Source organism: Venustampulla echinocandica (assembly GCF_003357145.1).
Source record: "Venustampulla echinocandica strain BP 5553 chromosome Unknown scaffold_0, whole genome shotgun sequence".
NCBI classification, from domain to species: Eukaryota; Fungi; Ascomycota; class Leotiomycetes; order Helotiales; family Pleuroascaceae; genus Venustampulla; species Venustampulla echinocandica.
The window spans coordinates 612343-634080 of record NW_022474205.1 but is presented as its reverse complement, the minus strand read 5'-3'; the positions used below and the strand labels follow the sequence as shown (position 1 = coordinate 634080).

The following is a 21738-nucleotide window of genomic DNA, read 5'->3' as shown; positions in this document are numbered from 1 at the left end:
ACAGAAGTGTTCGTCGGGACCCTTACTGCAATTTTATTGGGCGATGCTGGCAAAAGCCATTCTGGATCTCGGTGGCAATTGTCCACCCCAGCTGGCTTGGTGGTAAAGGAGATGGAACACTCTGCAGAACGCATTGGTAGCTTTTCATTCCACCAAGCAAGGAAACTAAACGGTAATAGACTTGAGGTCCCAAGTGAAGTAGACTTGGAGACCTTCCTGAGTACTTATACTCGGCGCAAGGTTCGTCTAGGCTAATTGCGCAAATGCCGCGTTTGGAAATTACTGGTGTAATTCAATGCTCCTCATGTTGAGCATACCCACAACAGTTCTAGCCCTCAGAAAACATACTTGACATCCTACCATTCTTACCACAGAAGCAGGCAGTCACTTAGAGCGACGTTAGTTACTACTCTACTTAACCCCATAGTCCTCATCCACATCTACACTTCCTAACCCAATTAACACAGAACTTACCAACGCTATTCAATCAATTCGATAGAAAGTCCAAGGATAAAGTGGATAAGTGGACATCGTTATTAGCTATCTCCGCTCTATTTACGCCCAGCTAATCTAATGCAGCAGTAAACAGTAACACTACGCCGAACCGCGTACAAAATAGTCAGGTCGGCCGTCCCTATTGTACACTGATACTATCGAAACAGACTTCCTTCAAGCCCCTTGCCTGCTTATATGTAACATTTTGAACTGAAACTAGTGATCGCAAAATTACTGGGTTCATGTGGCCACCGCAGCGGCAACCGGAGACTCAGATGGAATCTCGGGCTTAGTGTCATCTTCCGGTTTACCTTCCACTAGCGCTGCTTGTCTCTTGCGGGAATGTGCGTTGGCGTTCTCAATCATGCGCTGTGTGACTTTCTCCACGACATCATTCTCTGTCTGGGGGACCTCGGGTGACAATTTCTCGACCTCGGGCGATACCTTCTCTGGCTCAGGCTCAGGCTCAGGCTCAGGCTCCTTCACAATATCGCCTTCGACCTCTTTTGCAACATCCGGCTCATCTGCCGGGCTTTCGGTATCCTTCACAGCTGCCTTATCCCCCTTCATAATAGAAACCGGCTTCCTTAATTTCGGCCGGTTCCAACTCTTCGAACCAATCCCCTTAATCTCCCCGATGCTCCAAATTCCCTCTCCTCCCCTCTCAAAACTCTCATCCTCCACCTCCCTTCCCGGCCTAACAGGCAGAGATAGCTGCTCATTTTCTTCCTCCTCCACTTCCTGCGCCATAAGCTGCATTCGAAGTAGTGCTTTCCGTGCAGCGCCACTTCTGGCGTCCTGCCCATCAACACCAGCAACGAACTCAACACTCATAATTTTCAAGGAAAGGCCATCATGTACGCCTTGATATCCACCATGTTTGCCGCCCCATTCTCGACTTCGAATCCCGAAACGGGTGGTACTATGGTATTTCTCCATGGGAGGAAGGATAAGGACTGTGACGTGGGCTTCGTGGTTCTTGGGAACGACAACAGGACCGGTGCGGGGGGGTTTAGTCCTAATACCCTCAATTGGGGCTCCCTTCTCTACAGAGCCATCCTCAATTTCCAGACCGAGATAACTCGTATCGACGGACTCGGGCCATGCGCCCCGGAACCAACCTTCGTGGATACATGCTGCGATGATGTCTGAATCATCGGTGTATATATCTGTACCCCATACACCACGGCGTTTTGTGATTTCTTCCCTGCTGGAATCCACGAGATGGGCACGGGATACTTTGATCGTGAATGTGCAGTTTTCTTTTCCTTCAAATCGGGGCAGGGGTAGTGCTGTGCTAGCAAACCCACGCCGAGTTGGTGATTCGCGAGTCTTGGATTCTTCTCCGCCAGGCCTTAGATTAGTCTGATAGTATGCGTGGCCAAGATGAATTCTCCGGCGATCTGCGACACTGTCAAGAACAGCTTGGGATTTGATAGTGCGCTTGGGAAGTGGGATAATCGTATTTATTGGGGCGGTCGGCTTGGCAATTGTCACGTGATGGTTATGATAATTTTTGGAGATCGGCACGTGATGATGATGTGTTCCAGGGGTGGACTTCGGCCCGGCGCCGGGAGGGGATGGTATCGTGTCCTTGATATTCTTAAAAGGCATCATGTTGGATTGGGAGGGCGAAGAGGTATTCTTAGCGAGTTCCGGGTGATGGTGATGATGACTCAATCAAAGTCACGTTAGCCGGTTAGTAAATAAATTTGGGAGGGCACTCTTACTGGTGATGGTGGTGATGATGCGTCTTTGATCGCTTTCCTCTCCCACTTGGGGTACGTCTTCCAGTACTGCTCTCATCATCAGCCCTACCGCCCTCTTCCTTCAATTTCCTTCTTCTCGAAGGGTTGCCACCGCGTGAAGAGGAGCGCGGCTTATGTGTTGCTCCGCTCTCCATTGGTGAATCTAGGTTTCCCATTTCTACATCTTCCGGACGCGGTTGACCTGGAGTAGAGAATGGCATAGATTGGGGGCCAGCAGTGACGGGACTTGGAACTCCCATGCTACCAACACCACTTCCAATACCAGAAAACATCCTTCCGAATTCGCTCTTGATTCCTGGCTCTCCAGCTGGCCCACCAATCTGGCCCTGAGCGCCCTGCACTGCTTGGGGGAGAGGGGAGACACGACCTTTTCGATTGAATTCTTGGACTCCAAGGAAGCTACGCTGCTGTTGCATCGGTTGTGATTCTTCTAAATTTCGGGTAGCGGGAGATTCATGTGGTTGGTACGGACCGCTTGGGGAAGCCACGGCGTATGCTGATTGCGGCGGTTGCTGATGCTGGGTTTGATGCTGTGGCGGAATCCGCTGTCTTTCCTGCAACACCTCATACTGTGACGCGGGCGCCGCGGTATGCTGAGGAGGCATAGAGGAAGGTTGTGATGTAGGGGGGTATCGCGGATCGTTCGTCGCATAAGCTGCATGTTCCCTATACTGAGGAGCGCTGGTGGTTGGATAATCATACGCACTAGAAGCTTGGGTTTGTTGTGGCGGCGGTCGCTCTGGCGGTGGCTGTGGATCGTATGCGGGTCGGGGAGGTTCGTAGTTGGATCGCATCCACGCCGGCTGCTCTCGTGGCTCAGGGGGACGATTGTAAGGTTGTTGATTTCTTTGGGCTACCTGATGGGCGTAGTCCTGGTGCGCATTGGCGGCATGGTCACTCAACGCTCGATCTCGGTGCTCCCTCTCTCGCTCCCGTTCCCTCTGTATCGCAGCAGCCTCCCTCTCCTGTCTCTCCTGCCTCTCTCTCTCAGCATAGCCATACGTAGGGTTCTGTCTTTCTTCATAGGCAGGCCGTTGATAAGGCTCTGCTCTGCTAGGTGGTTCTGCCGGCCGAACGACGTTATCCACCCTTCTGCCGAAGATGTTCTCATTGTGCGCTGCCGGTCGCGGGGTTTCCTGTGAGCGAGGTTGAGGTTGAGGTTGGGCTTGAGGTTGAACTTGGGGTTGGCTATAGCTAGGTTGACTACTTGGCCGGGGCGGTATAGCATTGGGGTTTGGGACACGGATCGGCTCACGCCGTTCTTCTACCGCTGGACGTGAATACGTTTGTGGTGTTCCAAATCGCCGGCCCTCTGGGGTTGAGTAATGGCCCATCCCCTGCGGTGAACCTGCCGACGCCGAATTTGCCCTATTGACTCTGGTCTCATACTGTGGGTGTTCTGGAGTTTGAGGTCGTCGGAACGGGGCATAATTCGAACCTGCGGTGCTCATCCTCGGCGAAACATGCGAAGTTCCAGGATATACTGGGCCGGGTGGTGCCGACGTGCCACTGGGCGGCGAGCCATGGTATTGAGATGCCGAGGGCGGTTCGCGCGCTGTCGGTGGAGGCCCTCCTAATATGGACGATATTGACATCCCATTGCTTTGTGAGCGGCTGCCCAGAGGAGGGAGCGCTGGCAGTTCGCGATTTGAAGGAAATGTCGACGGAGGCCCCACGGATCCTGGGGCCCCGCGAGGAGCGGAGGGAGGATAGCTGTGATGCGGTGTTTGCGACGCGCCCTGCTGGGGAGACGACGGAGGAGGCATCCCTCTATTCACTGGGGTCCCGTGGCCAACAGAAGAGGCACTCTGATGTCTGGAGTGGCCGGATCCTGGCCCTGACATCGGAGGCCCATCTGGAGCATAACTTCGCTGGGCAGTATAATATGGAGGGTCTGAAGGTCTTCGGTGGTGTTCAGAGTATGAAGGGGCAGGCGTCGGATTCGGGGGGTGGGACGCTGGAGGAAACGGCGACTGGTTCGCGGACGGGGGAAAAGGGGCGCGCCCGTTCCGATATGGCGAGGCGGTGTTTGTATTTCTTGAGAAGGGATGTTGGGGTGGCTGTCTTGGGTCCATGGTGTTCTATGCTTGATTGCGGCTCGTGGTGCAGGTAGATATATCCGCCGCGTCGACTGCCGCCGTGGCAAGGCCCGCGTAGAAATTGGGGATCTGGAGTTCAGACGTCGAAAGTACTCATGGGATAGCAATATTATACGGGTCTCTTGCACATTTAAGCTCGATAGGTCGCAGGTTCGCGTGAAGAGGTTGCTGATGCTCTCTGCTGCCGCGGCTTCAATGTCTCGGCACGAAGGCACAGCTGGATCAACACTAGTCGCGATGTTGGAGCAACGTAGCTTGCGGCCAAGCCATAGGACAACGATCTGGGTGAAGTCTCGCGGGTGGTAAATGGAGAGGATATCGGTATGCGCAAAGCTGTAGGAGCGGCGACAGCGTGAGATCGGATCGTATTGCGCGGGCGGGGAGGACGCGGAGGGAGAGGTTTCGTTGGTGCTGGCAGAATTGAAGTTCAGGATCAGGTTCAGGTTCAGAGTCAGGTTCACCGTTCAGGTTCTTTGGCTTTTTCGTTGCTTTCCCTTCCCTGGGGGGGCCCCACAATAATCACTGGCACATCCGCCGACGCAGACCGCGAAGGGCGCTAGGCCAGGATGGGAAGCCTGGGATGCACCCCGGCGGCTGGACTTGGCACAGCGTATCGGACCGGGGGGGAGCACGGAGTACGGGGGGCGACAACCGGGGGGAAGATGCTCAGGGTCTATTACGAAGTATACAGAGGAGAGGTGGTACATGTATGGAGGAGTACACAGTATTGTAAGTACAGTACATATAACATGAAATATATAGATATAGAGCAATAAGCTCACTACATATGCTACGTACTGACTTACTTCCTTACTTACTAATGGCCACAGCTATGCATTGCTCCTAGCTACACGTCTTCTGCACTGCCGTTCGTCCCCCGTTCTTCGCTATTCGTTCTTCGTACCTGGGATGGGAGGCTGCATACTAGGTACCTAGGTACAGTACGTACTGCGAATGTCTCTCCCCTTCCAGAGTCGTCCTCCGTACCGATGGTGTACCTTGTACAGTACCTACAGCTCTCTGTACTGTGCATTCTGCACTCTGTACTGTACGGAGCGCCTTCGAAATCCCGGACAGGGTGCAGGGCGCTGGGGACAGGGATTCATCGTCTGTGCAGCCGCCACTGATTAGCCGCCGAATCCGGGGCCCAAGGTATGTAGCTGATTAGTCATTCGTTGGCCGGATGCTCCCATGTGTCCCCGCGAAATCCCTCCCTGTGCACGCACGCGCCAACGACATCATGCATCATCACCAAAGCATAAATACAATAATAATTGAACGTCTCGACAAACCACCACACAGCATCGTATCGTGTCCGCCGCTCTACAGTATATCTAGATCTAGATACCCTAGACCACTACCTCAGTGACGTCCAGATCCTATCTTGTTCTACGCTTCCAACTGCACAGCACTGCGCGAGGGAAATCGGAAGGGTGGAGTAGAAATACCTAAAGGTGTACCACGCGACATCCAGTTAGCCTCGAGTACAACCTCCGTTTATATCAGCCTCGTCCACAACCCGTTCTCTTGCTCTCTCTCTCTCCTCATGGCTGCGATACCGCTCTGCCACGATGCATAGATCACCATCCTCCTCCGGGCTGCTCCCGCTTCCGGGCTCCCCAGGCTCATCATGGCCAGTGTACAAGGCCAGGTTTAAAGCCATCTTCAAGGGCGCTGACCCCCCCGTCCTGGTAGCCTTCTGGCTCTTCGGTATATTCCCACGTTCCCTTCCCTTCCTCCGCTCTCTCCATAAACCATATACTCCCACTGGGTATTCTAGCTAACATTCCTCCTCAAATACAGGCCTAATCAACAACGTCTCCTATGTAATCATCCTCTCCGCAGCACTCGACCTCGTCGGGCCCACGATTCCCAAATCCGTCGTCCTCCTCGCCGACGTAATGCCCTCCTTCATCACAAAGCTCATTGCTCCATACTTCATTCACGCGATCCCCTATTCGATGCGTGTGCTGGTGATGACAGCGCTCTCGACAGGCGGCATGTTCCTCATTGCCCTTGCCCCAAACTCCATTCCCATTAAACTCTTCGGCATCGCACTTTCATCCGTTAGCAGTGGAGCCGGAGAACTCTCATTCCTGGGATTAACTCACTACTACGGCCCCTTCAGCCTCGCAGCTTGGGGTTCTGGAACAGGAGGCGCAGGACTGGTTGGGGCGGGGTTATACGTCTTCTTGACGAGCACGTTAGGGTTGGCTATCAAGAAAACCCTTCTAACGTGCGCATTTCTCCCATTCATAATGCCCATCGCCTTCTTCCTCGTCCTCCCACTCGGTCCACTCCGCCGCGCAGCAAGCGCGAAGGATTACACAGAGGTAAACCCGGACGACGATAGTACCCCAACAATAATAAGAGACGACTACGACGAGGAAGATATCTCCCACCTACCTATTTCCTCAGCATCCGAATCGCTCCTCGCCCCCGGTCCCTCTATCGCCTCCTCGGCATATGCATCCCACTCACCGGTCCGCAGCGGCTCGTCTTCGTCCCTTTCGACGACGAGCAACAAACCCACCCTCCTCCGCAATCTCAGACGCGCACGTCGTCTCTTCATCCCCTACATGCTCCCTTTACTCCTGGTTTATATCGCAGAATATACCATAAACCAAGGTGTCTCCCCCACCCTCCTCTTCGACTTGCCCAGCACGCCATTCACAGCCTACCGATCCTTCTACCCCTTCTATAACCTACTCTATCAACTCGGCGTCTTCGTCGCCCGAAGCAGTAGCCCTTTCATCAGACTACACAACCTATACCTCCCATCATTCCTACAAGTAGCCAACCTCCTCCTACTCATAAGCCAGAGTCTATGGTGGTGGATCCCCTCCATATACATAGTATTCATCATAATTTTCTGGGAAGGGCTACTAGGCGGTGCGGTGTATGTCAATACATTTGCAGAGATCATGGAGAACATCCCTGAAGGAGATAGGGAGTTCAGTCTAGGTGCTACGAGTGTGAGTGATAGTGGAGGTATCTGTATCGCCGGGTTTTTGGGTATGGTGCTTGAGGTTGTGTTGTGTGATACGCAGGTTAGGAATGGGAGGGATTGGTGTAGGACGATGAGCTCTTGATATTCTTGATATCAAGGAACAGGACGGATGGTGTATTTTACGTGTTATATGGGATACTTTATGTATATGTGTTACGATCTAGATAGACATCGATTGGGTATGGAGTTAGGAGGCTCCACTATAGCGCAGTGGTATTTAAGAAATCTTTCTATTCAGTGTAGATCTCATCGTTGATAAATCCCCTTCTTTTGACTATGGGTCTCTATCGCCTTGTAGCTTTAAATTCTTAACGTAATAGGAAAGTATTTGCAGCAAATCCTACCGGGGGAAGTGCTGTTGGAGCCTAAACCTAGATAGGAAATATAAGTGTGGATTCATTTCATGTTGTACGGATTATCATAATCCCTTTCAGCAACGATAATTTCACCCCAGTAGTTAAATTTCAGGAGAGACTTCGATTTAAGAGATACCAAGGAAGGACTAGAAATAATGCAAATCCTCAATCATCAGACAAGTAATGTATTTATCAAGTACTCCAGCGCTGCCCCAACTACGTGATCACCCGAATCCCAACTCGCCTACCTATTACACAACCCCCTTTCACCGCCCGAAACTTCCAGCACCCACCACCATACTTTATAAGGCCAAATAATCAAAAGGCTATTACTCGGCACAAGGGCCGGCCACCTGGCGAGGTGGTCGAGGGTCAAATTGTGTGTGCGAGGTTGGAGAGAGTTACTGTCTTTATTCTTAGAGAGATCTCGAAAAAGGCTCAGCCAGCAAAAGCATAAAACTCAGTTCGTCTGGTTTTAGCCAGTGGCGGGCGCCGAAAGGCGCTTCCTGGATTTTTGCAGTTTTTAATTTCTGGCTTTTATTTATTTTTGTAACCTTTTTAACTGTTTTAACTTTTGGGGGGGGTTTTGCGCGGGAGGGTCGTTTCGCTAAATGACTTTGAAGGTTTACTGCCGTGGAAACATTCACCCTTGACTTTGATTTTTTTTGGAAGTGACCATGGAATCGAAAACACAGAGGCTAAACCTGTGCACTCTTCCACTTCGTCCTATCATTCCGAGTCTGGAGAAATCACACATATGGTAACATAACCATCGTCCCTGAATGATTGCTCTGGTTCAAGTGCGTACAGCACTCCCAGCGTTCTCTAAAATTAGGAAAGCAGTACACAGCTCGACACCTCCGCCCCAAGCAGATATCCGGATATATCTCTTCCAAGTCACAGCGGAGGTTTTAACTTCTATCTCACATCGATAGCGATAAACGCCATACTCTTATAACCCCCTTTATGAAGCATCGTAAGGAATTCATTCCGGCTTCGAAAAGCGACGAGGTTCTCGAGACGAAAATCACTTCTGGGATTTATTGGAAGTGATTGATGGTATTCGCGAATGTCAAATGAAATGTGTCCGATATATGGCATGACGTGACTTTTCACCAAGGTATGATTTTGCAAAAAGGGTAGTTTGTAGGATGCTCATAACATATGAGAATACGCCTTCATTCCATTCCAGTGGCCCCCACTCAGTACGCTGTAGGCAACACTTTGCGCATATGCACAGCTCCCTCAACCCTAGGCGTACCTATAGAATTAGAAGCACAGTACAAACGAATAATTATTTACAGAGGAAAGTCACGATTCTGAACCTGCTATTGGCGAAAGTCCTCAAAAGCATTCCGGCAAGCTGCTAGTTAATTGACTACCGACTTCGCATTTCGACAGTACCCGCTATAGCGGAGTTTCCTGTATCATTCCTTTGCATCCCGAAGCTGAGACTAACAATTTCAGCGGCACTTTATTGCGCATACTAATATTACCTTGTTGGCGCAATTATGACTCGAGGCCGCGAGGTATATTGACAATCCGATTTATCAGATGTCTATGTTAAATAGCAAATATTCGCCGATCGCCCCATGGAGTGCAGAGTAGGAAAAGAGTAGGCCCTCCGGTTTCCCACGTATGCGGGCGACCAATTCTTCCCCGAGGACCAAAAATAAACAATGTTATGACGCGACTGGACGTTGGGGATTAGCCGAGTATCGAAAAGGGGAGAGCGCCAAGAGTAAAGGCCACCGAACCAACTACCTTTAAACCCACAAAATATAAACAGCTAAGCGAAGTGAAACGAAGCGCGCTTAAAAAAGATATAATATAATAACCCAGGATAAAAAATTGCAAAAGAAATATCCTTGCGGATACCCAGAAACTGATATTTGGTTGTCTGTGGCAGAGCATCCAGGGTCATCTCATGTGTTTGCCAGTGAGGTTCGTGTGGGTATTTGGTCTATAGTGACTCTCCGAACCTGGGTAGGTCAAGAATACTGCTCCATCCGGTCAAATCAGCATGTCGCCTGTCTCTATTTGTTACCAGTTTTTTGCTTATTTTCTATTATATAGACCAACCACCGCCGGTGATCTACCGTTGGTCCGTTGCTGCCGTATTAGATAAGCCTTACAACTTGACTAGGCTTGCCACTGCAATTTCACAAGGAGGATATAATCCCCTTACTATTTCTCATGTTATCGGCTGTTAGTCGGATAGCGACAGTGCTTAAATCAATATCCCTATTCTACTAAGGCCTGCAGATAGCAGCAAGATAACGCGAAACGCTGAGATCGAAAACACCGTTCGAAACAAGCTTCGAACACCCGATGTAAAGGGACAAATCTTACCAGCGTCACCCTAGAATCAAAATCCGGAAGCCGCTCCATCTCAACAGGCGAGGATCTCATCTCCTCTACTCGTTGCTCCTCCGCTGGCTTCTCGAGCTTATGGCTACTCTTTCCTCACCATCCGCCCGATTCTAGTCAGAGTTCCATAGCACAAGTTGGACAGAGCGCTTATACCGGAAGGAGATGCGCACCTATACAGGAATGAGCAACGAGGCCCGCATGTCAGCACAACCTTCTCCAGCTTCCATCCCCCTTACTCACGCTACAACGATTTCCTAGGCAGATCTTCGCTATTACCATCGCGATCGCCCGCACGCCGACAAACCCGATTTCTCTCTATACTCGCTGCCATCACTGTCTCTCGACCAGTTTGCGGCCGACCTATCTGATCTGAACTGGGATCTTCGGGAGCAATCACACTCGAGCTCCCACCGCTCGTCCGTGCCCTCTATAACCTCCATTCAACAATCTGTCGCCTCGCTTCACCTGCTCGCCGTTCCTAGCAGCGTCACCCACGACATTCTCCCTCCTTTTGTCCAAGCCACTTAGTGGCTCTTACCTTCTAATTTCTGGTCCGCAAGTGGTTGTTGTCATGAACTCTCTCGACACCGACCCTCCTGCTGTATTAAGCCAAACGTCACCTTCCTCGACCGTACAATTTCCGATCCGCATACTAATACGCCCCTTCTACATTGGGATCCAGGATTTAAGCTAGGCATTTGTGACTCACACTGCTACTCAGGTTCACCATTACTCTGTGTTTCCGGTACGCTAGTGCTTTGGTTCAAAGGTTATGTTGCCGCTATAACGTATACTTAAAGCCTTCCTTCCACATGCTAGACCGAGAAACCTGCAAAATCTTTGCTTAACTCTCCACCCAACTCTCCATCCAGCTCTCCATCAGCCTCAAACCACTTCGCAGCATCCTCAAACCTCCCTAGCACCGCTGGGACCCGTCTATACCCACCACCCCACAATTCCTTAACGGCGTAGCAAAGATTTGGAGCAGCATGCTTTCTCCGTCTGAATTTGGTGGACATAGCCGACAATCTGGGGAGAAAGGCGGCCTCATGGGAAAAGAGTTCACCTCATGCTGTCTTCCCGATGCCCAGCCAAACACTCGGGTCGTTGCTGTCTGTGGGATTCCTCCCAACGGGATCATTCTCATCTCCCCGCAAGGATGGATGGTATTCAAGTCGCGCGAATATCTGACCGAAATTGAGATATTCAAGTCGTGCGAATATCCGACCGAAACTGAGATATTCAAGTCGTGGGAATATCTCACCAAAATTGAGATATTCGCCTAATAATACGCCATACATACTAGCTTGTTTGCTCGGAGACCAAATCTGGGTTACGTCTGCGGATCTCCGGCATCTCCTCGACAGGTACCATAAATACGTCCATGGAGAAGTTCGCGGGAAACGGCGAGTTGTCCTGGATCAGAATATGCTTCCAAGGATTGAAGAATCAGGAAAATTGCGCGTCGTTCCGTCAGGCGATCTTCTCGAGCGGTTCCTCGCAACTTTGAAATCAGAGATCAACATTGCAGCACAAACACAGTCAACCTGTTCGGGTTTTGGTCTTTGGGCACTGAGATGCGGGAACCTATGGAATCTGTATCGGCGGTCAAGGTGGTCAGGCCAAAAGCACTCCTCGACGTACGATTAATGGTTTTCGGTCCGCATTACGCCGTGGAATAGACGTTAGTCTCATGACGACTTCTTGCTATTCTGGAGGATGGCTCACGAAACCAAATATAAGCCCCTTGTCCACCTCCGGATTATCGCCAAACCAAAGCTGAACATAACTGGGATGACTGCTGCCGATCAGGATGCTATGAGTAGTTCTTCGGCCCAGAGCTTCTCGTGTGGGCGGCCTGCTGGCGGAATATTATCAACCACCGTGTTGAATGCGCTCTTGGTTACCAAGAGAAAAGCATCTGGTGACCACAAGGCCTTTGCGGCCCTCAATTCAAAGGTCGGGGAGACAGACGATGGAGAATGCGTCAACTATTCGCCAACTTACGTCTAACTTGCCCAGTCTATCCACGATGCTATAAACTCCCTCCATCCCAATTTGACTGAGCACAACCATATCACCTTCTCCGCACAAGCCGATAAATGGGATTCAGAATGTCGATGCCGTTCAGGGTTCCCTCTTTTGAGGTACCAAGAACTTTGGGATCAATTGGAGATGGTTCCTCCTGGCACTCCCAAAAATCGTATTATGGGCATTGATGCGGCTTCCGTAGCTTTCGCGGCGGTAGCATCAGTAAGGTCTACCAAAACGTTATTCGGGCGAAGGCAAATGCATACATGATGTCACTACTAGGAGACGATACGCTGGGAGGGAATTCCGATCATTTGAGATTCAGAGAGTTTATTGCTGGTGAGCAATGCGACAATGACGAATTGGAATACTTCAACCAGACTCTTGACTATTGTTATAATACGATGACAGAGGCAACAGAATATGCCTTATTTCTTGATCTTAATATCAGGGATATTCAATGTTTCAATGTAGAAACCTGGTTTGAACACGGTGCAGATTTATCTGCAAGTGCTATTGTTGAGTTTCGGCGAGTTTCAGGTGTACGCCACATGTAGCAAAAACGGCCCACTTTTGCCTGTATATAATAAGGTATTTCTCCTCCACCTCTATTACTAGAATCAATCAACTCCTTCTACCTGTTTTCAGTGCCTCCAAAACACTGACAGCCATTATCTCCAGATCCCGCTATCAGCCCATCCTCCAACTTATATTCTCTTCAAATCTTTTTGATTTGGCAACAAGAGGGGCAGCCTATATCAAGCCAAGACAGTACTTGGCTATTGCACTTGCCGAATCAGATCTCGACATGGACCAAATTCGCGATGGTATCACAATGCTGTTGAGGTGTAAGTCTTTCCTCCCCGCAATCCTTCCATGTTTTCTACTAACAAGAATCCTTCTCAGTTAAGAGTGCCAGGTACATGGATTTAGCAGATACGGACCATGGAAGGGAAGTCCGGAATAATCGGGAGGTAGTGAGGCATAGAGATATATTCCATACCACGATTGAAAAATTACGGAACCGACTGTGATCTTCATCTCCTTCTAAGAGAGATCGTAGGTTATAAAGCTATAAATCGGAAATATATATGAGGAGTGCTGGTCGTTCTGGTTGGTAAATGTGGACGCATTGCACTTCTTTTGACCGCAGGTTTTTTATACTTGAAGGCAGATTACTCAGTTCAGTTGAGTAACTTGAAGGCATATTACTCAGTTTAGTTGAGTAAGTTGAAGTTAGATTGCTCAGTTTAGTTGAGTAAGTTGAAGTTAGATTACTTAGTTCAGTTGAGTAAGTTGAAGTTAGATTACTCAGTTCAGTTGAGTAACTTGAAGGCAAATTACTTCACATAATTTAGTAGAGAGTACGGCAATTATTTCGATTAGGCTGAGTTAATGCTTTGCTTTATCATATTAAGATCAGTGGCTGGAACTCGAATTCTATCCCTGTGCGATATCTCTGCGGAGGCATCCCTACTGAAACACCCTCAACGAAGAGTGGATATGTGCCTAGTGCCGTATAATCTAGTCAACTGAGTCATAAATCCGATGCTTCATTCGGGGATCAAATGCTGCCTTGCAATAAAGAAGAAGCTACCTTTAAAATTATCTTTAGGACTAGATCGCGATACACTTCCGTTGCAACAAATTACTGAGTTTAAATTCCAGCTTTTCAATAAAGTAGGACCACATGTGACGCATAGACTTCTAGGCAATATATGATACTTGATCGCCGATCCCAAACATATAGGATATATTATTATTAAAAGGTAGGCGTTAAACCTATGATGCCCTTCAAATTAATTATCAGAACGCAAAAGTGTTTGTTGATCATATTGGTAATTTATTCTAGGAGCCACCTATATCAGAGAGCGTTATTAACCTCCAAGCTATTTTCTTTTACTCTACTCTAGCTACCTCTTTGGTCGAGTCTACATCAGCGCAGTCCATCAACAGTTGTTCTTTGTATCGTAGACCGAAGCGCTAAACTCTAAGTTGCCGAAACCTCCATACTAAGAGTCATGCCGTGCTGCTCTCTGCCAAACCTAGATAGATGCTTTAGTTTGATAGCTTGTCTTGTTCGCCTACAATCATATCGAACGGCGTGAATTATGAGTTCAAAGGGTGGTTAAATTGTGTCCCTAGGTAAGCAAATAGGGGGACAATAGACTATGCCGGCGTGGCGTTTACCCAGGTATTCCTCACCGATATCTATACCGCCACAAGTCGCGTTGTCTTCGTGAAATTCCCAAAGTCAAATTTATCTTCCGCCCATCAACCTTCAACCTTAGGACAAGGACAGTCGAACAGCGTCGCTCTCCAAATCTGGTCCGAATAACATAACTTCCTCTTGAGCGACCACTAAGGCGAGCGACGACTAAGGAGGACCGCACAAAAAATGTCGCCCTGCAAAGCATCACTCGGTGGTGTTGCCGACAACGTCGACAACCCACAACCAACCAACAACTTTGCTCTCCAACTCCAAGCACCACCCCCATACAACCGGTGTACAACAGCCATGGACCATCAGAGTGGCCCCGTGGAATCGATCGAACTGTCTGATATGGAGCCGGGTAGGCCACTCCGCACAGCTCCCCTTGCTCCCGGCCCTGTCACTACCACCCACTACTACACCAACTATGGTGGCTGTTACTACCTTCCCCCACCCATAGTCGTCGCATCAGTGGCCTTTGGCGCCTTCGGCATGGGTTGGTTTGTGTATGCCTTTAGGGTTTCCCTCGCCTCATACATCCTCCCCGATTGCGCTACTCTACCATAGCGGCCAAGGTACGGAGTCTTTAAACCCTTGTGCATTTCATGACCCCACGAAGCTGACGTGATGCATAGCACTCGACACAACACACAGCTTTTTCAATCTGGCAACCTGGAAGCATTGAGCTAGGCGCCGGGCGTTTAAGAGGGGAGCGATGGAGTAGGGTGTCAGGCGTTTTGCGAGATGTGAGGAGTCGACTTTGGGCATGCTTTGGTGGGATACCCTTGGGTTAGGATGATTCAGGAGATACCCCCTTCAGGTTATTAGAACTCCACTCTGATTAATACGACAAATTCCTCCACGTGCTATGGGCGGTTCCACTAGATCTCTACGAGCTCTCCCACATTTACTTCCCTGTGATTCTACTTGCAACGACACTCGATTCCGCCCATAACATTACGTTAGCTACAGAGTAGTTATAGGTGTTGTCGTACAGCTTTACGGTGTGTTCTTGACCAATACTATGACGGGCATGGCGCATTATTGGGTGCATTTGGAGCCAAGCTTTTTTCACTAGTATTATAAGGCCCAACGGCCATTACCCAGATATAATTCGATATCGCGTAAATATCTAACCGAAATTGAGATATTGAAGTCGTGCGAGTATCTTACCAAAATTGAAGTATTGAAGATCCTATTGCTAGAATATGGGGGTTCCCTAATGTTGAGGCTCAGGCCTCCTATCAAGCCACTAAATAATAATGTTTTAATGCAAAGACCAAAATGCATGATCCACCTATTTCAACCAGTCTAGGAACCTATTTGCTAGTAATTAGTACTAGTATTAGATGAATAGGTAAGTCAGGCAAGGCTTGGAAATCACAGATAACGGCGCATTCCATTCATTTGGCACATTTGACTTATTCCATTATTTGGCTATATATAGGAGGCTTTTACCCCATAGTACTAGCCTCCTGGATCAATACAATCTCACAACCTACTATGTCTCAGATAAATAATCCATATTATGTATATGAACACAACCTCTTCTAGTGAAGTAGGAACCCCCCTTCGCTTTATTTACTGTGTAGACTCCAGAGAAAGGGCACATAATGGCCTCAATAGGAAAATTGCAGGGCGCTTTGGGAATAGTCTCCAACGAGAACACTTTGGCTCTTGGGAACCTCGACTTTGACTTTTCACGCTTCATAGCTCAAGTTCCGGTGGAGTTCCGGGGACTGGGCGCTGTCTCGATTCAGCGGCGTGCTGATGCTGAAGGTGGCACCTATCACCAGACAGCCAGAAGACTCGGAGCGTTATTCGAACAGGTTTTGCCATCTACACCCAGGCTTGTCCGAGCCTACGGACAACGATATTCAGACATATCTCAAATGCCCGATATCAATCCGAATGGATCAAAACGGTATGGTACCTTCGAACAACAGGTCGGGGCGGATGGAACTTCTATATGAGCCGCTACTACATCTAGTGTAGGTGCTGTTGCGGTCCATCTCTTAGCTTCTATGCTGGCTCGCATCTAGACTCCGGATAAAGGGACATCAGTCTGGGACGAGATTGTTAACCGGCGCAAGGCTATGATTAAGGCGGAAAACAGTGGAGTAGAATCTCAAAATTGGTCGACATTGATGGCATCCCAACAAACAATATCTAGAAAAGAACTGGCTGCCTGGCTTCGTCGTGCAGACGAGGCTACGAATAAGGAGCAGATGCGTCTCATGTTGATAATCAAGAATGTTAGCATGAGCGTCAATAATATTAGTGACACATATGACAGTGTCATGCAAGCCTGGCGAATTTCATTAAGTGCTATGGAGAAGATTATCAATGGCATGCCACAGATGGCCCAAAATGGCGCTATGCTTCTTGCCTTATCTGCCTGGCACATCTATCCGGACCTTAACATCTTAAGAGAAGCTTCCAAGTTAGTCTCTTTGGAAGATAAATTGGTCGCGAGTGGTGGAACTATCACAATCCGATCCCGGAATGAATAGGTTCCTCCAGCTAAACTTAGCAAGTCTTAGTGTAGGAGCACATAGAGTTGAGGGAAGCGTCATTCAAAGCGAGAAATCAGGCGGTAAAACACCATATAAGTGAAGACATTGACATGGGAATAAGACAGGAGGTGAATGGAACGTCTTCATCAGAAACAATTGATATATTATATAATAGAGCGAGCAATACTTCACATTTCCCACGAACGCCACTCAAGGTTATGACCAATGTTCAATATTTTCTTCCCCTTTTTTCGTTTTCTTTTCTTACTTGGCGTTGCAGGGTCTTAATAAACTGGCAGCTGTTGTCGGGGAGTCTTCGTGCAGCACTAAGTCGGAAAACAGCCGGCTGGTGGACTTCCATATAAGGGAAGTAGTCTTGGTATCAGTCTCAATTGATTAACTTGGTAGCTTCTTACACATACACATTTTTACCCCTAACTACTGGTTTTATTTGTTAGTTTGTCGTGCACATGGACGGCACGTTCTATCTCTTTACAATATCACCCGGCAATACTCCGAATTATAGGACTATAGTTCAAGATCATTTTGTCTCAAGTAGAAAAAAAGAACGTACGCCACTAATAAGTGCGCCAAAACTGGTTCGTTATTCCGATAGGGTCCGACATAATAACCGAATGACTTCAGATGCCTCCCTAGAAATATTATATTTGTGAAGCAGGTGATACGAACCGAAATAGGTACTAGTACTATTCAATCCTTATATACCAGGTAGTAATGTAGCACTTATATGTTTAGACGAGGGCAAGCATTCCCAGGCACGCCCTAGGCATTCCTAGGCACGTATCTAGAGCCATGCGTAAACGCTAGACCAAACTAATAATCGAAAGGCGCAGCACACGAGGTATTGTCTCACCGCCCGTCCGAATGATTTTTATATCAATGATTGCGACATAAGCTCGAGTTACAAGGGATCGAACTTCTCTTAGATCTACGACTCGGTAACTCAACGGATCCAAACCGAGCTACCGCTCTTTACCACCATTTTGTCCGAGTCTACACTCTCAAACTACAGGGTGTCACTGTACGAAAGCTCAGAAAACTGGAAATTTGTGTCTCATCTCACTCATTCATTATGTGTGAAGAAGAATGGCGAACAACGACGCCGGACTCAATCGAGGCGCTAGCTCTGGTTCCTACGGTGCCACTAGAGTTGCAGGACCAAATCTTCAAATGGTGCGACATGCCCGATCTTGCTGTACTATGTCAACTTAATAAGGACTGGTATGAGAGGATTGTACCGCTACTCTGGAGAGAAATTGATTTCGTCTGGGAGATTGATGATTACGATGGGGTGGAACGTTCACGCCAATTCTTCGCATTTTGCGATACTTTGATGGATGAGAAGCCGGAACGATGGGCTGTTTTGGCTGCCTATGTTCGTAAGCTAAATCTAGGGAGGCTGTACGGAATCAATATCGTTCATGACGGGGACAGGGCTAGCTACGATGAGTTTAAGTTTTTCGACGACAGCTATGCTGCTGGTAGAAGAAACGTATTCGACGTGATTGCACAGTTTACGAATTTGGATTCGCTATCGGTGTATATCAAAAGTTGGTGGGGCTATACGAGCCTTGAAACCAGTGGGAAAGCATTAGCCCGTGGAATAACGAACTTAAAGTCTCTAAAGATCGGAGGACAAATGTCGACAGATATCCTACTTGGGCTCTTGGCCAAGCCTGAGAATATTGAACACCTTTCCCTCATAAATTTGATTCAATCTCCAGGTCAGGATGATGGACCAGACGGCATTGTCTTCCTTTCTGGTATCCATGATCGGTTCACCAGCCTAGAAAACTTGCACTTGTGTAAACTTGCAGATTTGGACGGGCGTCTAACAGATGACGAGAGCGATGAGGATGAGGATGAAGGGCCGACATACGCCTCGGGCATGAGATGGAGGTTCCCCCGTGAAGCGGAGGTTTCCGTGCTTGAGGAATGGGCTGCCTTGCTCCTCCATTCCTCGAGCACAATAACACAATTGACTCTGGAGAACCGCTACCTTTGCGGCTCCAGCTATACCGATTGGGACCGGCAGATCAATCCAGGCACGACCCATCCGGCAGAGTACGGGGCGTATTCTATCAGAGAAAGTCAGAGGCTTCTCTTTCCCGTGCTTTCAAGGGAGTGGCCGAAGTTGACGACGATGACCTTGGTTGGAATGGGTAATACTGAGGATGTAGCCCAAGCTGTTCGCCATCTTGAACCTCGAGTTCAAATCGAGCAGCGGTTAGCAAGTCTTGAGAAAATAGAAGGAGATGCTACGCCGGATGAGATATCAACCCCTGATGACTTTTACGACTAGTGGGATAACGAATTAAGCCAAGAACTGCTGGTTAATATTAAAGCCTGCCCAGTCCTTCGTATAAAGCCTGCGGCAGACAATGATAATTTTCAGCTACAAATTCGTGGGGCTTGACACGCTAGAGCACTAAAGAATGAAAGGGAGCGACCGGAAATGCGTCACCAGATAAATGATATTGGGGGCTAATTACAATTTCTTTCTACTTTTCAGCATTCTCTGTCCGTATTTCTTCTAGAAACCCCTTATATTAGAGCACCACTTCTCCTAAGTTTCTTTTCATAGTCGCAAGTATAAAATATTTTCTAAGCTATCTCAAATTTACCAGAGTAATCTAAATTGTATTGTAGCGACCCGGACTACTTTGGCTCAAAGTAAAAGTAAGGCACATACGCCATTTTGGGGTATGTGCAGATGTTGTATTTCAGAGGCAAGCACTTCGAAGCGTAGTCTTCCAACCCGATGCACTCGTATTTGTAGTACTCCGAATACCAAAATAGACCTGGGGGTCCAAAAAGTCCACCCCCCACCCCAAAAATATAGAAACTATAGGCGATCAGCAAGGGGCCAAAAGAGGAACCCTGAGCAAAATCCAGCTGACTCATTAGCATGATCAGAACTGGTAGGAGGACTCAGGGCTCTGCTCAGGTTAGAGCAGCGACCGCTCAGGTTCAAAGGCGGAAATGGACTTTGGTGGGCAAAATCGTCGTCTGAGATTATAGTGGTTATCAAGCGGCCGTTAGCAAACTATCCCTCATTGTATTCTGAAGGGTACTTACTCGGACTCGGAGGGTAGCATATCTGGTTTCTTACTGCGTAGGATCCGCCGTATACCAATTTTTTAATCGATTCTGCAGATGGCTTTATAGTAATATAGTAGGGCTAAAGGAGCTATCGACTGAGCAGTCTTTATATATGGGGAAATTGCTATAATAAATATACTTTGCAGCTGCTTAATTTTATATTAGTACTAGGGATGAGGTCAATTTAGTTTTCCTCGAAAGGAGTCTGATTTGGGACCCCTAAGCTCCGAGTCACCAAGCTTAAAAAAAAATAAAAATTTAGAATATAAGCTATAGGAAAGAATAAGGAAAATAAAGAATAAGAGCTACTGGGGGATATTAGCTAGAAAGAGAGCTTTCTCTAAGCTTTTACTTTATTATAGAAGGCCTGCCGGTAATAGATTTACAGATTTTTTGAGAGAAAAGCTAGGTATAGCAAGTAGGATAGTCCGTTTTGAGCGAGGGGTAGTGTGAAGGCAAGGCAGGTTCACTCCGTGGGCACGAGGACTTCACAAAGCGTGCGACAGCGCAGAATCTTCGAATTTTCGAGTGATAACAGTAGAAGGATATTACATTCAACTCTTAGGTTCGAACCCCTGATTCCAGGGTACCCAAGACTGGTCCGCAAAATCAGCCATACACTTGACCTGTTCAGGTGGCTTGTCATCCCACACAATCCTCAACGACTCATCATTAACATCCTCTCCTTTCACCGCCTCAGAAACATACCCATGCAACCCCTTAGCCTTCTTAGCAGACTCATCCGAATAACCCAAATTAACCGACGGCACTACCGCAATCTTCGAATACCCCTCCATCCACAAGTCCTTGCAGAACAATCGCGGTTCACCCGAATAACACTCACCAGGATTCGATCCTCTAAATCGTATCTTGTTCTGTATTATAGGCTTTGCGGTGAAGACTACGGCGCCGTTCCAGCAGGCGAAGACTTGGAAGGCCTTGTGCTGATCGTGTCGCAGACGGGATGTTGGATGGTTCCAAAAGAGGTTCGAGGCAAATCGCCAGCCTCCGTCTGGGGGAATCTCCCAAAATGTGTCTCCATTTATGGCTCTTGCGACCCAGATGTCGTAGAAGATGGGCGCTGGATCTATATCCGACCAGTCCATCGCACATATCATGTCCGCCTTCTGAAAAACGCGTTGGTGAACCAACTCCAGCATATCCTCCATACATATACCGACGTCGTTGATAAAAATCACCGCTGTATCTTGGGAATACTGACTCGAATTGTTGACCAGTGGCTCGAGGGCTAAGTTTCGAAGGCCTGCAAGGGCTTCGATTCGGTCTCCATTCTTAGGATCTATGTCGCTAGTCTGGAGGTGAAATTCAAGTCCCAAGCTTCCCATGTCATTGCGCAACGCTTCCAGTACTTCCAAAGTCCTATCATCCGAATTTCCCTCCACAATCGACAAAGCGCAATTTTCGGGCCCGAGAAATCGCACAGTTTCCACAATGGATCCTATCAATCGAGGAAGTATGCCGATACATTGTCGCAGATTGAGCGCAAAGAAGTATTTTATCTGCCCGTCTGCGGTTTTCGCATTTCTACGATCAACTTGAAGATAATCGTAGCGCTTAGGAGTAGGTGCCGGGCACTGGAGTCGGTCGAATTCTTCGTCCTTGGGGTCTAATATTGCTTTGATGTAGCTGGGCGCCAGCACTTCGAGGGGAGTCGTATTTCCCACTTGAGACGCGGTTGTAGGTTAGCTAGGGGGTTTCATAGGTGTCCTGGGCATAAGCTGGGGAAGGCGGGG

General features: G+C 48.4%; 7 protein-coding genes across 7 annotated transcripts in view; 5 read left to right on the top strand and 2 right to left on the bottom strand.

Moving 5' to 3' along the window:
- Positions 1–735: 735 nt before the first annotated feature.
- Positions 736–4339, bottom strand: BP5553_00193 (uncharacterized protein; the record flags this gene model as incomplete). The annotated part of the gene is made up of 2 exons (XM_032008816.1): positions 736–2170; positions 2226–4339. The coding sequence occupies 2 exons, from the start codon at positions 4337–4339 to the stop codon at positions 736–738; spliced, it is 3549 nt and encodes a 1182-aa protein (XP_031872870.1).
- Positions 4340–5934: 1595 nt separating this feature from the next.
- Positions 5935–7455, top strand: BP5553_00192 (Protein BTN; the record flags this gene model as incomplete). Its single annotated transcript, XM_032008815.1, has 2 exons — positions 5935–6073; positions 6167–7455. The coding sequence occupies 2 exons, from the start codon at positions 5935–5937 to the stop codon at positions 7453–7455; spliced, it is 1428 nt and encodes a 475-aa protein (XP_031872869.1).
- Positions 7456–12402: 4947 nt separating this feature from the next.
- Positions 12403–13167, top strand: BP5553_00191 (uncharacterized protein; the record flags this gene model as incomplete). The annotated part of the gene is made up of 3 exons (XM_032008814.1): positions 12403–12686; positions 12782–12981; positions 13040–13167. 3 exons carry the CDS (start codon positions 12403–12405, stop codon positions 13165–13167), a joined length of 612 nt encoding a protein of 203 aa, XP_031872868.1.
- Positions 13168–14531: 1364 nt separating this feature from the next.
- On the top strand, positions 14532–14912 carry BP5553_00190 (uncharacterized protein; the record flags this gene model as incomplete). Its single annotated transcript, XM_032008813.1, has 1 exon — positions 14532–14912. The coding sequence occupies one exon, from the start codon at positions 14532–14534 to the stop codon at positions 14910–14912; it is 381 nt and encodes a 126-aa protein (XP_031872867.1).
- Positions 14913–15958: 1046 nt separating this feature from the next.
- On the top strand, positions 15959–16858 carry BP5553_00189 (uncharacterized protein; the record flags this gene model as incomplete). Its single annotated transcript, XM_032008812.1, has 2 exons — positions 15959–16291; positions 16388–16858. The coding sequence occupies 2 exons, from the start codon at positions 15959–15961 to the stop codon at positions 16856–16858; spliced, it is 804 nt and encodes a 267-aa protein (XP_031872866.1).
- A 1096-nt stretch (positions 16859–17954) lies between these two features.
- BP5553_00188 (uncharacterized protein) lies at positions 17955–19184 on the top strand (the record flags this gene model as incomplete). The annotated part of the gene is made up of 1 exon (XM_032008811.1): positions 17955–19184. One exon carries the CDS (start codon positions 17955–17957, stop codon positions 19182–19184), a length of 1230 nt encoding a protein of 409 aa, XP_031872865.1.
- Positions 19185–20538: 1354 nt separating this feature from the next.
- BP5553_00187 (Glycosyltransferase family 69 protein) overlaps positions 20539–21738 on the bottom strand; it is a gene marked incomplete at both ends in the record, with an annotated part of 1395 nt that continues 195 nt past the window's right edge. The window contains one exon of the mRNA XM_032008810.1: positions 20539–21668. Within this exon, the coding sequence (XP_031872864.1) occupies positions 20539–21668 (1130 nt within the window). The remainder of the gene's footprint in view (positions 21669–21738) is intronic.